The following is a 13,832-nucleotide window of genomic DNA, read 5'->3' as shown; positions in this document are numbered from 1 at the left end:
TGGCTAGTGTGCACACTGTACTACATACTGGCCATCAGCTGGTAGGCATGCAGTCTTGTAAAGGGCTTTCTGCTTTGACATTGGTCATATATCACTGCAGCTGTGCCCTTTGATTACTGGGAGGGCTTGTGGAGTGATTAATAGCCAGGATCAATGTTTCTGCCCAGCACATGACATTTGGTCACAGAGCAACCATATACTTATTCCCCCTTGGCACAACGCTTAGGAGAAATGAAGGATGAGACCTGCCAATTTATAGCTGAGGAGCTTCCAGTTTATAAAATGAGTCAACTTTGACTGTACAAGATTATTCCCCATTGAAATAATTAGTGCAGCATTAAACACAATTAGAGCCCAAACTATGGGAGCATGCTTGCTGAATCCAAGCCAGTTGACAGATGGTTAAAGCCTGATACTTGGCTGCCTGCAAGGTCCAAAGAGTTATTATTTTGCTGAGAAAATGAAAAAAAAATGAAAAAAAAGCCCAGAAAGTGTGGATGCTTTGTGTGGGGGATGGGGAATAGATAAATAATGCAAATGCATTTTGATCTTTGGGCAAAAAAATGAAGCATTTTGAGAGTTTAATAAAATGTACGGCTATATGGAGCAGCAAATTATAGCATAAACGACTCTGAAGGGTCATATTGCATATTGTACATAGTGGTATTCTCCTATTCAGTACAACAAAACTGCTGTCTTGTAAGTGGTCATCTAATCATGCAATTTTAGTGCTAGTATCTGCTAATTTTAGTGCTAGTTTCAAGGGCTGCACCTTGCTAGAATTTCCCTTCTTTGCCTAGAGAATGATGACTTTGCTTTAGTTCACTCAGTAAAAAATAACCTCTTTGCTTAACTCTGAACGTGCAGTAATTGAGCCTTGGGGAATATTTTATTTTGATAATGTATATGTTGCCACTTTTAGAAAACGTGTTTGGCCTTTGTCTGTTGTGTGAAAGGAAAGGAGGACTGTACAGTTGTTTGCCTATTTTGAGTTAGGTAACTGTGCCCCCCCCTCAGTTTCCATTCATAAAAATGGAATTCTGTCCTTTTAACCCAGGATTCTCTGCCTTATGGCATCTTCCAGAGGTGGTAAGTGGAAAAGCACAAAAACCGCTTAGTCAGCCAGATTTTTTTCTTGATTGACAAGGGGGAAAGTGCTTATCGGGTCTCTTCCGAGGTCCTTTGGGGATCTGGGAAGCAAGAACTTCTCACACTGCTTGTTCTTTTTCTTTCTTTCTTTATATTTATATATTGCCTTTCTTCCAATGCACTTACGGCAGTTTTCAAATTCAAACAACAGCTTATGGTTTCATGCACATGAAACAAAAAGGAAAGAAGAGGTGTGGAAAGAAGACAAAAGCCAGCAAATTCAAGTGCCAACTTTTGCATAAGAAGTCCTGACACTGAGGAAAAGAATACCTGACTACCAACCACTGAAATGGATATTAAATGGTTCTGTTTAGTGGGCACATATTCAGGGAAAGTTATACGCGGTTAAGGCTGCCATCCTACTTAGCTGGGAGTTAGTCCCACTGAAATCAGTAGACTTCTGAGCAGTCTAAATAGTGAATAGTGTGCAATATGTGGTGCTTTCGGCTTTGAATCCCTGCTCAACCATGTTTGTATTTATCATTCTTTTTTTATCTTATTTTTGATGCCAAGGTCATTGGTTTGATCGCCATGTGGGTGCATATGCATGCATTGCAGGGAGTTGGACTAGAACAGGGATAGGCAACCTAAGGCCCGGGGGCCGGATCAGGTCCAATCGCCTTCTCAATCCAGCCTGCGTACGGTCCGGTAATCAGCATGTTTTTACATGAGTAGAATGTGTCCTTTTCTTCAAAATGCACCTCTGGGTTATTTGTGGGGCATATATTTTTTCAAATTATAATCCGGTCCACCACATGGTCTGAGGGACGGTGGACCAGCCCACAGCTGGAAAAGGTTGCTGACCCCTGGACTAGATGATCCATGGGGTCCCTTCCAATTCTGCTGAGATGCAATCATAAGATTGTGGCAGTTTGCTTCCAGAAGATGTTGCAATGGCCACCAACTTGGATGGCTATTTGCTGGGGGTCACAACTGGCCAGAGGGTTGCTGCACTCAGGTCCTTCTTTGGGGCACCCCATAGGCATGTGGTTAGCCACTGTGGGAACAGGATGTTGGACTAGGACCAACAGGTGACTTCACTTCTGATCCTTATTAGAAGATTGAGAAAGTTTCAGGTGCATCAGGATGGCAAACATCGGTACAACAGTAGGACCTGGGGAAGGCCAGTTAATGATGGCTTTGAAACGTTAGCAATATTCTTATTTGGTACTTAAATATGTACCAAAAACTAGTGTACTGAAGAATATAAAAAACCTGCTTGCAATTAGTACGAAGTTCATACTTTGCTCAGAATGGGGATCCTGAGTATCTGTGCATATTAAACAAATATTTTTTGTTCCTTCTGTTTGCACAAGGGGAGAGGGGGGGATATAAAAATATATGCAGCATTTAGCAATCTCCCAGGAGCTGAAAAGGATGCTCATCTTTTCCATGCTGTTGGCACATGTAATGTTGTTAAATGTTGCCAGGGTATATGGCGTCCAGCATTCATTCTGCATATTTCTCTTGATACTAACTTGAGCAAGTTCTTCTAACGTGTAAACTGTTTGTTTTTCATGAAGGCTTTGGACATGGTTTCATGTGCTGGGTTCTGTTTCATATCCTTATCACCATATGGAAACAGCGAACCAGAAGGGGGAAACATAGATATTCCTGCTTCGGCATTTCTAATGGCCAGTTTTATTAGAAGTGGAGGAGGCAGGTGTGAATGCTTGTGTAACTTGGATGGACGAGGGGAAGAGATAAATTTCTAGAATAGCAGGCACCCTCAAACAATCCTTCAGATGGTGTTTTCCTCTTGCTTGCGGTTTGCCTCAGGATTTCAGCATTCTATTTTGTCACTTGGCTTGCTGGTGCTTGCTGCTCATTCCAGCTGTTTCCCCTCTTTCCGTCTTACAGCCAGGCCTTAAGCATGAACATCTGTCTGGTAGAGCTATGTAAAAACCCATAAGTCATCAGCAAGACTGAAACTCCCTTATATAGGAGTCATGTTAAAAGGAGATGGAACACACATTTTATGGGCACCTTATGTTTCTCCAAGTCACAGAATAAACCTTGCTAGTCTTTTAACATTTTTCTTAATCTTCTACTTGTTGCTTGTATTCATGTGAAAACAGTAAAACACTCTCTCTCTCTCTCTCTCTCTCTCTCTCTCTCTCTCTGTGTGTGTGTGTGTGTGTGTGTGTGTGTACTATATATCTTGGAAACTTGTCTGTTTGCTATACTTTTGGACATTTCTTCAGATAGTGTAACTAAATTTCACGTGATGGCTCCTGAGAGCAAGGAGCAGGTTTTCATCTGTGTTTGGTTACTATCGGGTGCCATTTTGAATCAAGATGGCAGACTGAACTTTTCAAAACTGCAACCATTTTTTTTTGGGAGGGGGTGTTTCTTAGAATTCCTGAGGAACGCCAGGGACAAGGCTGCTCAAATAACATACAATTGCTGTGCGGGCTACACATTGTTTGTCAGTTGCTTCCACTTCCTTAACAGTGCCCATTTTTGTTATTAGAGTTGAGGTACTTTTGTGTAAATGGTGGGATATTTTGGGTGAAAGAAGAGAATCTTCTAGAACAGGGGAGAGGTGGCCAATCTGTGGTCCTCCCAGATGTTGTTGGAATACAGGTCTGACTGACTGTTCTGGCTCAAGCTGATGGGAGTTGGAGGCCAGTAACATAGTGAGACCCACAGAATAGCCATCCCTGTTAGGATAATTAGCAATCTGAGGTACCTCAGGTATTTGTCTCAGGATTTCAGCATTCTCCTTTGTTGCTCTGCTCCGCTTTTCTGTTCTAGCATTGGGGCAGAGCCCATAGTGTCTCATGAGGTGGTGAGTGGCAGTGGTGCTCCTGCTGCAAGGAGCTATGAGTACATCTTCGCCTCACTGGGTGAGCTGCTTCTGGTTGTAATCTGGGAGAGAGATTTGTGTAAAAATGTGAAGGGGGGAGAAAGAAGCCCACAAAAAAACCACACACACACACCCCAACAGCAATATTTATAGATCTGTAATGATGATAAACTTTGCTTTTACTCCCCGCCACCCCATTCACATCATGCAATGAAGTTCTTTCCAAAAACCGAGGAAAAGAACTCTAGGTTTCAGAGGAGGGTTTAGACTCGCTGGTGTGTCACTTCGTGATGTAGAGAGCCCCAATGGCTGCCTGCCATCCGTCTTGTGTGCTCATCTCACCTATGCCGATCTCTGTAGCCCAAATGAAAGCACATCAGGAAAGCAGAGGGTTGTTGTGCTGACTGGCCACTCTTCCAACCGTGGACACCCACTTGAGATGTTCCACACCTGCAGAGGAGGAAGGTTAGGGCTCGAGGACCAAGGGAAAGTGTACAAGCATGGAAGCTTATTTGTAAGCAAGCACTATGCAGTATGTGAGACTGTGCAATGTGTTCACTGCACCTTGGTGCCTTAACATACAATCCCCAAGCAGTGTTTCTCAAACTTTGGTCCCTACTGTTGTTGGCCTACATTATCCCATCATCCCTGACCACTAGTCCAGCTAGCAAGGGATGATGGGAGTTGTAGTCCACCGACAGTTGGGGACCCAAGTTTGAAAAACACTGACCTAATGTGTTTGCTTTAATCTGACATGGTTTTCGACTCTTGAATGAATTTGCAATGCATTTTTATTTTGCAGGAATTAATGGTTTGCTTCCTTTTTGTGACAGTTTGCAGCCTCTCCCCTTAGGGTCCATCCTCAGCTCCGGGGTTTATGCTGTTTTGTTTTACAGGGCGATCTTTAATCTAGAACAAGTGCCATTATCTTGAAATAACTTTTGCCATGCCAGGTTTCTCAAGGAAAAGAAGTAGGTCAAATGTTGCAGGCATCATTTGCATGAATTCTGTTGGTGGCAAACTTTCAGGATTTTAGTTTAATTTTGCTTATTGTTCTTTTCTTTTTAAGGTTGTCCCTCAATAGAATCATAGAATAGCCAAGTTGGAAGGGATCCCAAGGGTCATCTAGTCCAACCCCCTGACATGCATAGTTAAACCATGCCGTAAACCATTTATCACTGTGTTGCCCTCCAGATAACTCCCATCACCTCCAAGTGGAATGGCTGGAGAGGTTGGGATTGATGAGAGTTCATCTGGAGGCTCATCTCTTATATGAAGTATTTGCTTTGGTAAAAAATAAAAAAATCTTCCTATGACTTAAGCAGTTTCACATCTTTCCAGTTTAAAGAAAAAAATGTCCACGAGGGCTAGAAAAAGATTCAGTGGTAAGGTGGTTACTGTAACTGGTGACGTGGGAGCAGGCCATGTCACTTGAAGTTAAGACCCTTTGCAAACATTTGATTTCTGGATGTTGCCTTCTGGCTCGCTAAGAAAAATCCCCGTGTTTGTAGAGATTATCCTGACAGTAGTAAGCTTTTGTCAGTTGTCAAGGCATGTTTAGCATGTGGAGATGTATTAATCTGACACAGCTACCATTGTAAGTGGCTGAAATAAATAGAGGGCTCAAACAGATGAAGAGGGATTAACTGTGTAGATGGAGCAAACTCTTCAATCACTAAACCAGTGATTTTACAAAGGATTAGCTTGCTTCTACAAATATTGATTACTGATTTGCTTCTCAAAATGAAGACGGCATCCCTTGTGCTGTGTATAGTGTGCCTTGTGAAGCAAACATCGTTCATATTAATGAGTTTGTCGTGGGTATTATAGGAGCTTACAGACATATTATTTTTTCATCCTCTAGCCATGCTAGATTTAAGATTGTCAGCTGCTACAAGTCCCCCTTTTGATCTTAGAGGCGTCATATTTATTTTCAACTAAAGTTGGCATTTGTGCTACACAGTCCAGATAAAACACTGCCATGCACTTTCACCCCAGAACCAACCATTTTAAAGCAGCATGGCAAATGAGTATATATTTGCTTTACAAAGGATATGATTATTTAAGAAGGGCAAAATGGACTCCTGTAAGATTTAGCTGTTGGACATCACGTGTTTTAAAAGCTCTGTGTGTGGAATGCTCTCCCCGGGGAGTCTCGCCTGGGCCCTTCGTTAAACATCTATAGGTGTCAGGCAAAAAAATAAAATAAAAATCTTCAACCAGGCCTTTGGCTGATTAATATTCTATGTCCTTTTAAATGTGTCATCAGAGAGGGGTTTATTGACTTCTTCTGTTCTTGTTTTTATTATGTATTTTGTATGTTTATGCTGTGATCTGCCCTGAGCATTCAGAAAGTATTGTAGTACAGTCATACCTTGGGATAAATACGCTTTGGGATGAATATTTCCGGGTTGCGCAGATGCTCAAAATGATGTCACGCACATGCACGGAAGCGCCGGAACGCGACGCACAGACACGGGTTACGTTTGCTTTGGGAAGCGAACGGGACTCCGGAATGGATCCCATTCGCATCCCGAGGTATGTCACAAAAGTTGCGAATGGGAAACGGGAAAAACACAATCCTTGCTTATTTCCCTTTCTTTACAGTACATTTGATGAAGGAAGACATACTTTGCTTTCATTTGATCCTCATTTAAACAAGGAGAGAGCCCACAACCAGCCTTTAAAAGAGCAGGAGGAGTCATATGCTGATGAAAGTAATCTCAGACCAGACAGTTTTTGCTACCTGATGGGTAGGGATGAAGGAGAAATTTACCGTCCTCATTTGCAGGGTGAAATGGCTGCTGAGTGATACTGATGACTCTGTGACTTATAAGGCGGCTCTCTATGCCCTGGCAGCTAGGAAGATTAGGAGGAAAGAACTGGATGGACTAGCGGTCAGTTGCAAAAGAGGCTCTGAGATCTAACTCGCACATTTTATTTGAGAATTACCGTATTTTTTGCTCTATAACATGCACCCGACCATAACACGCACATAGTTTTTAGAGGAGGAAAATCCGTAGGCATGCCACCCATAGGCATTCCCTCCATAACACGCACAGACATTTCCCCTTACTTTCTAGGAGGAAGAAAGTGAGTGTTATGGTGCAAAAATTACAGTACTTCTTATTCTGGGTAACAAGAAATTTTGGTGGATTTGATCATATCATGGTTTTACTGCAAATGTAGCGACTGCTGTCCCCCCCCCCCTTCTTCATTCTTTGGATGTTGCAGTGGCCTTTGGCTAGCACAAAAAATAAATAAAAATGCAACCGGTCATTTGACTACTTATGTGCATGGCCACTCGGAAAAGCTTAGCCACTTGTGGAACCCTGTCAAAATAAATAGTGCATACACAAATGAAACTTTGTTGTTATTGGCAGTATTCAGCAAAAAGGTGTTGATGGTTCATAACTTTGGGAAGTTATTCAACTTGCGCCTCATAGCAGAAGGGCAGAAATATTGTACTTTTTCATTGGGGGGGGGGGTTAAGGAAAGAAGATATGAAAGGTAATGTATTATGGCAGTACCAGCTTGAATATATGGCTAGCCTGCTATAGCAGCACTGTTACAATGCCTTGGAAACAAGAAGCCATGAGGTTTGATTTAAGCAGATTGTGCAAAGAAGTCCTTGCTCTCTTTGCCAGATGACATAACCAGAGACTCCCCAGTCTTTTCCATGTTGATGATGAAATTTCTCTCCAGTAACCCAAAAGCATGCAGACAATGCTGTGAATGACATGATTGCCTAGAGTGTCATGCTGGGAAATGATTATTCATGTTGCCCAATGCCAACCTGGATCTGGATGCCAAGAGCTCTTGGTGATCATTGTAATTTGCTGACAGTTGGGTAATTGCCTGCTTTGCAGTTGCACTCCATCTGATCCTTTAAAATCCATGCAATGCCTCTCTTAACTACTGTGATGTAGAAAAAGGAGCATATGGGAACTAAAGGGAGAAAATTAATTACTGTTTAATTATTTGCAGTATTTGTTGACGTGTAGCAAAGAGGCAACCAATGGTAAAATGGTAGAGCTTTAAAAAAATATGAGGGGAAATGTGTGCTTTCAAGAGTTCTGTCTCAATTCTGCTGACTACTGGAGCACCCTAGTGGTATAAATTGACAACTGGCAGGTGTCCATCAATGCCTGGTATAGGAAAGATGATTTTAAGTACTAATAAAAGATGTCAAGAATAATTCATAGTGTATGTTATCTTAAATTTTAAAGTGTAATTAATGTTACTTATGTAACAAATCTTCAAAGGACTATTATTTAGAGCTGTCATGATGGTGGAAAAATCGGTGTCAATTAATTGATTGCTTAAATCTTCCCTAATTTGGTGCTATTCATAAGCTATTTTTTTGCCAATGCTTTTAAAAAATACTACCCACTACTTTTTCTCTTTTTTTCAGGGAATCAGTTCCTACCAGTTGCAGCGCAAGACCTTCAGTGTGTTTTAAAATCTGGGTACCTGGAAAAACGCAGAAAAGGTAAGCAGCTTTGGAAAATGTTAAATTATGGCTTCTCTCTCCTGCTCCCCATTGCAACTGCTGTCACTGGCAGCACAGGTGCGAAGAACTCTTAGCTAGTGGAATAGCAAGAAGTATTCAGAAAACTAAAGCCACAAAATGAGTGGCTTTCTTTGGAGAGTCCTGAAAAGTTTGAGAGTGCCATAAAGAGACCTTTAAAAATGGGTGGAATTTGATGAACAGCATGAAGATGTGGGGCACTGCAGTCAACATGGGACTGAATGTGCTGTTTTGGATCATCGCAATCCTCTCTTTCCTTCTCCCTTTCCCCACAGCTCATGACTTTCAAGAACCAGCATGGGCTGTGAAGTCTTACAGTGAGGGTGGGGGTGGGATGCCAGGTCACAGTGAGAATTTTAGCCATTCCTAAGAGATTCCTATGCTCTTGCCCATAGGAGCCAACTCCTAGGGGCCATGAATAGGCATTGCCATTCAAATGGGGTGTGTGTGCCTTGTCAATTATGCAGGGCAGGGCCTATCTGGGTCCCTTCAATATTTTATTCAAGTTGGCACCCCTGCTCTTTGCTGGGCACATCTTTAAATATTTTTATAAATCTGTGTCTGAAACAGCATGTGATCTATTCTAGACAACAATTAAAGGGAATGATATCATATAAGACAGAACCCATTAATTTGAAGAAACACAATTATATATTGTAAGAATTACATTCCCTGTTGTAGCTAGACTAACTCCCAAATTCAGCAGGTATTGCTAAACACCTTGAAGTGCAGAGAGGATTAAGCATAATTCTGTAGATTGAACTGCTGGATGCAATTCTTTTGAGAAAAGAGCCCCCCCCCCACTTATGGATTTAAGACCTTACAAGCTGCAGAAGCAAAATTTAAGTTGGAAATGATATGAAGATGCGCAAATTTGCGTAACCTGCCTCTTCAAATTTTAGACTTCTGAAGGGGATGCATTGTAGTCCCTCCGTCATACAAGATTGCTGTAAAGCAAGACTGAGCTGGGCCAGTGTTTAAAGATCAAGAAAGGTTTGGTAGGATGTACTTGGAACTGTTAACTCACTATGCTGGAAGTTGAAAAATAGCTAGTTTTTCCTTGTCTAAAGTTTTGCCATTCTTCAACCACCTACTGATACTTCAAGGAAAGGGGGAAAGTCCTAGGAAAATATCTCTCTCTCTCTCTCTCTCTCTCTCTCTCTCTCTCTCCCTCTCTCCCTCTCTCCCTCTCTCCCTCTCTCCCTCTCTCTCTCTCTCTCCCTCTCTCCCTCTCTCTCTCTCCCTCTCTCCCTCTCTCCCTCTCTCCCTCTCTCCCCCTCTCTCTCCCCTCCCCCCCACAAACACAAAAAAAATCATACTAGCACATATATTTACCTATATACCCTTATTTTGACTAACAAAAAATACAGTAGAAATAATAAAGCCTATATTACTGTTTATTTACACTGCTTAAAATTTTTTGTTCCAATATTACATTTCTGCTTTTTAATTGAGAAGTCAGTTCCATCCTTAAAAAAGAAAATCTGTAATGGAAACAGCTATGAAGTGTGTTACTGAATTTTGTGTAGAATGCCCATCTAATATAGATTGTGTTAATTGCAGACCACAGCTTTCTTGGCTTTGAGTGGCAAAAGCGGTGGTGTGCTCTGACTCCAACAGTCTTCTACTATTATGGAAGTGACAAAGGTATTGTAAAAATTTGTGGTTTATCTTAGAATCCAGTGCAATGAGGTTGACTGTTTGCAGACCTCTAGGGTCTGCCTGTTGTTTTGAGGCATTCCGGATTCACGTGCAACATTCATGGCCTTTGTATAATGGTTTCTGCGTTTCCAGATGGCATGAATGTACTGTATCTGCTATATGTTGTCTTATCTCTTCTGTTCTTTCCTTTGGAATTTCAGATAGGTCCTCCCCACCCCCCCAAACTTTGATTAGTTTTCAAGATGCCTTAGCATTATCCCCACTTAGTTTCCTTTGTTGTTTCTTCTTCTCTCCTCCCCTCGCTAAGTAGTTTTGAAGTTTCGTACCTGTTTACCATCTTCTTGTCTCAATTTAGTTCCAGATGGAATTAATGACAACCTTGAATTTGCAAGGCAGAACAGTTTGCATTGTGGGAACACCTCTATACTTAGGATGTATTTCATTTCATGTTAAAATTACAAATTCCTGTTTATTATATAACCCCTTCCAAAAGTGGTTTGTCCTATAATTGTGAAATTTTGTAGAGAAGATCTCTTGGGTGAGGGGCAGTTGTTTTCTGAATTTCAGAGAAGTCGGATGAAAGATGGTTGGTTGCAGTAGTTAAAAAACTGGAGGTAGTTCTTATTTATGAGTTGGCCTGTGCACACTGGCAACTTTCACAAAAGTGAGCAGTGCCCACTGGGCTATCTAGTGCTCCCTGGCTCTCTTCCAAGTACTTCAGTCTCCTGCAATTCCTCCTGCATCTCACAAATTCCTTTCTTAATAACTAATAATGGCAGCCAGGACTTTATAGACAGGACTCAAGAACCACCTGCCTCCATTGTAGCCTGTTGCCAGCATTTTCTTGCTGGCTTTATCTGTGGTTTTCACATGTACAAAATGGCCAGTGTGCCCAGGAACTGCCACCCCACTGCTTTGAGCATACAGTGGTACCTCGGCTTACATACGCTTCAGGTTACAGACTCCGCTAACCCAGAAATAGTACCTCGGGTTAAGAACTTTGCTTCAGGATGAGAACAGAAATCGTGCTCCAGCGGCGCAGCGGCAGCAGGAGGCCCCATTAGCTAAAGTGGTGCTTCAGGTTAAGAACAGTTTCAGGTTAAGAACGGACCTCCGGAACGAATTAAGTACTTAACCTGAGGTACCACTGTACTTGGTACACATGTTGTTGAAATTATTGGGGAGTGTGCCTCCAAATGGTTGTTGCTTGAAAACAACCCAAGAAGTTACTTGTACACCAAGACACACTAGTTGCTATACAAAAGTTTGAGGGAGAGAGAGACTCTTCATAGATATGTCATGAGGTGTGCTGAAAAATTAAGGCCACCCCAAAAGCTGACATTAGTATGCACACCAATACATCCTGCTTCTAGATTACTACAAAAATCTGAGAATGGGCATTTTTGCATATAGCTGTGCAAGAGGCTTTCTGTAGTTATATACCCACAGTGGACTGATATACACAGCAAACTAAACATACATGGGAAAGGAGTGTTGTCTTCTAGGAGTTCTGTTGTGTGTTTAGACATAGATTTGATGAAGGGGACACCTCCAGAAATGTGTGTGCGCACATCTGTGTGTGTGCAGTGTAAACATCAAATTAATTAATATTAAAGGCCAGCTGTTCCTTTTCTGAGATGTTTGCTATGCTAACACTCTTTGTGTCTCTTGTGCAGAAGTCTCATTCAGGAAATACCAAATCTGGCACTTGGCAAACATCCTTTAGCTCAAGGATGTTTTTTAACAACTGCAGTGGCACTAATTGCAGAAGCACTGTGTGAGCAGACAGTTTAGAGTGTGAAGTTAAGGAAATCTGTTTTTTAACAACCATACATGGCAGAGAACTCATGTTATTTAGGCATGACCTGTAGATCTGTCCTCCTCATTGAGGTTGCCTTGTGACATAAGCAGAGTTCAAGTAAGACTAAAGAAAAACAATTAAGAAGGCTCAAACTAGTGACTGATGCTACCATGAAAAGTGAAAGACATTCCCTTGTTTCAGCACAGGTCCATTTCCCTTCTATCTGCAGCAGGTGTTTCGGAGAATGCCCTTACAGTACTGCCTGTTAAAAAATGTTTAGGGCTGCATTCAGAGGCAGAAAAATAAATTTGATTCATAATTATAGCATCGCAGTTTCCCTTGAGGTAGAAAAGAACCCAGATCTACTGAACTTTTTATTACAGAAAATGGTTAACTGCTTTTTGAATTTCTAATGATTCTCGGCTGAATTGGAACTACTTGGAGCTTGAAGATGAATCTTTACTAGGATTCCACTGTGAGTCTTATTAGGAAGGCAGTATGATTGCAAAATTTGTTTTCAAAGGCCATTGCAAGAATGTTAGTAGCACCATTTAATTCTGTTGTTTACAAGTAATTATTGTTATAGCTGCTGGCTGGCCATACGTTTTGTTGTTAATGGTCCAGATTGACTAGTAGATGTTTTGTCAATGGAGCTAATAGTTAGGAAATACAGTGGTACCTCATGTTAAGTACTTAATTCGTTCCGGAGGTCTGTTCTTAACCTGAAACTGTTCTTAACCTGAAGCACCACTTTAGCTAATGGGGCCTCCTGCTGCTGCTGCGCCGCCAGAGCACGATTTCTGTTCTTATCCTGAAGCAAAGTTCTTAACCTGAAGCACTATTTCTGGGTCAGCGGAGTCTGTAACCTGAAGTGTATGTAACCTGAAGCGTATGTAACCCAAGGTACCACTGTAGTTCAAGGTATCTCTCGAATTTCTTGAAAGGGAGAGGCTTCCAGGGTTTGGAGGGTGACAGCCAGGGCTGGGCAATATCTGGTTTTCAACATCACAATATATCAACATCTAAACATCATGATAAACTGATATATCTCAGTGTCTGAAATAAGAATGGAGCTGTGGAGAGGCACCTGCTGGTTTTGTGTGTGTGTGTTTTTTTGCATTGTGATTTTTGCATAGCGCATGCGCAGTGGCGTAGCGTGGGTTGTCAGCACCCGGGGCAAGGCAAGTAATTTGCGCCCCCTGACCCGCACGCCTGGCACCCCCCCTCCACAGTGGGCGGCGACCCGGCGGCTCGGATCAGATTCGCACAGCAGTGAGAGAGAGTGAGTGAGCCAGGTAGGGGCAGAGAGCTGCGAGTGCGAGCGCCCCCCCCCAGATGTTGCGCCCGGTGCGGCCGGCCCCCCCTGCACCCCCACACTACGCCACTGCGCATGCGCGCGCACACACACATCATGATTTGCGACATATTGCCAGGTCAAAAATTATGAAACCAATATCACGATATGGACTTCAAACTGGTTTTGGATGATATAGCACCCAGCCCTGTGACAGATCTCCCCTCCATCTATGTGTGAGCGAAGAAACAGCAATTTTGAACAAAGACACACACACAGAGGAGAGAAAGCATATTTGCATGCAAACTCTTGCTGTATCAGCCCTCTGCAAAATATAATTAAATTATATCCATTGGAAAGGAAAAGAGCCCTTTCCTGAACGTTTTCCAGGCATGCCATGAAGGTTTTGTAGATAATAATTGCTTTGAGTTTTGCTTCATGTCCAATGTATTATCGATGAACTTTAGGGACGGGGGTGGCGCTGTGATCTAAACACTGAGCCTCTTGGGCATGCCGATCAAAAGGTTGGCGGTTTGAATCCCCGTGATGGGGTGAGCTTCTTCTGCTCTGTCCCAGCTCCTGCCAA

General features: G+C 42.3%; 1 protein-coding gene across 1 annotated transcript in view; it reads left to right on the top strand.

Moving 5' to 3' along the window:
- The window catches only part of SKAP2 (src kinase associated phosphoprotein 2), a 100,964-nt gene that overhangs the window by 41,394 nt on the left and 45,738 nt on the right, over positions 1–13,832 (top strand). The window contains exons 5-6 of the mRNA XM_081833822.1: positions 8,373–8,450; positions 10,053–10,136. Of these exons, the coding sequence (XP_081689948.1) occupies positions 8,373–8,450; positions 10,053–10,136 (162 nt within the window). The remainder of the gene's footprint in view (positions 1–8,372; positions 8,451–10,052; positions 10,137–13,832) is intronic.

The sequence above is a fragment of the Podarcis erhardii genome (genome assembly GCF_964252035.2).
Source record: "Podarcis erhardii genome assembly, chromosome: 12".
In the NCBI taxonomy this organism is placed as follows: Eukaryota; Metazoa; Chordata; class Lepidosauria; order Squamata; family Lacertidae; genus Podarcis; species Podarcis erhardii.
Note: the sequence above shows the minus strand (reverse complement) of the source record. Positions and strands in the feature narration are given on the sequence as shown.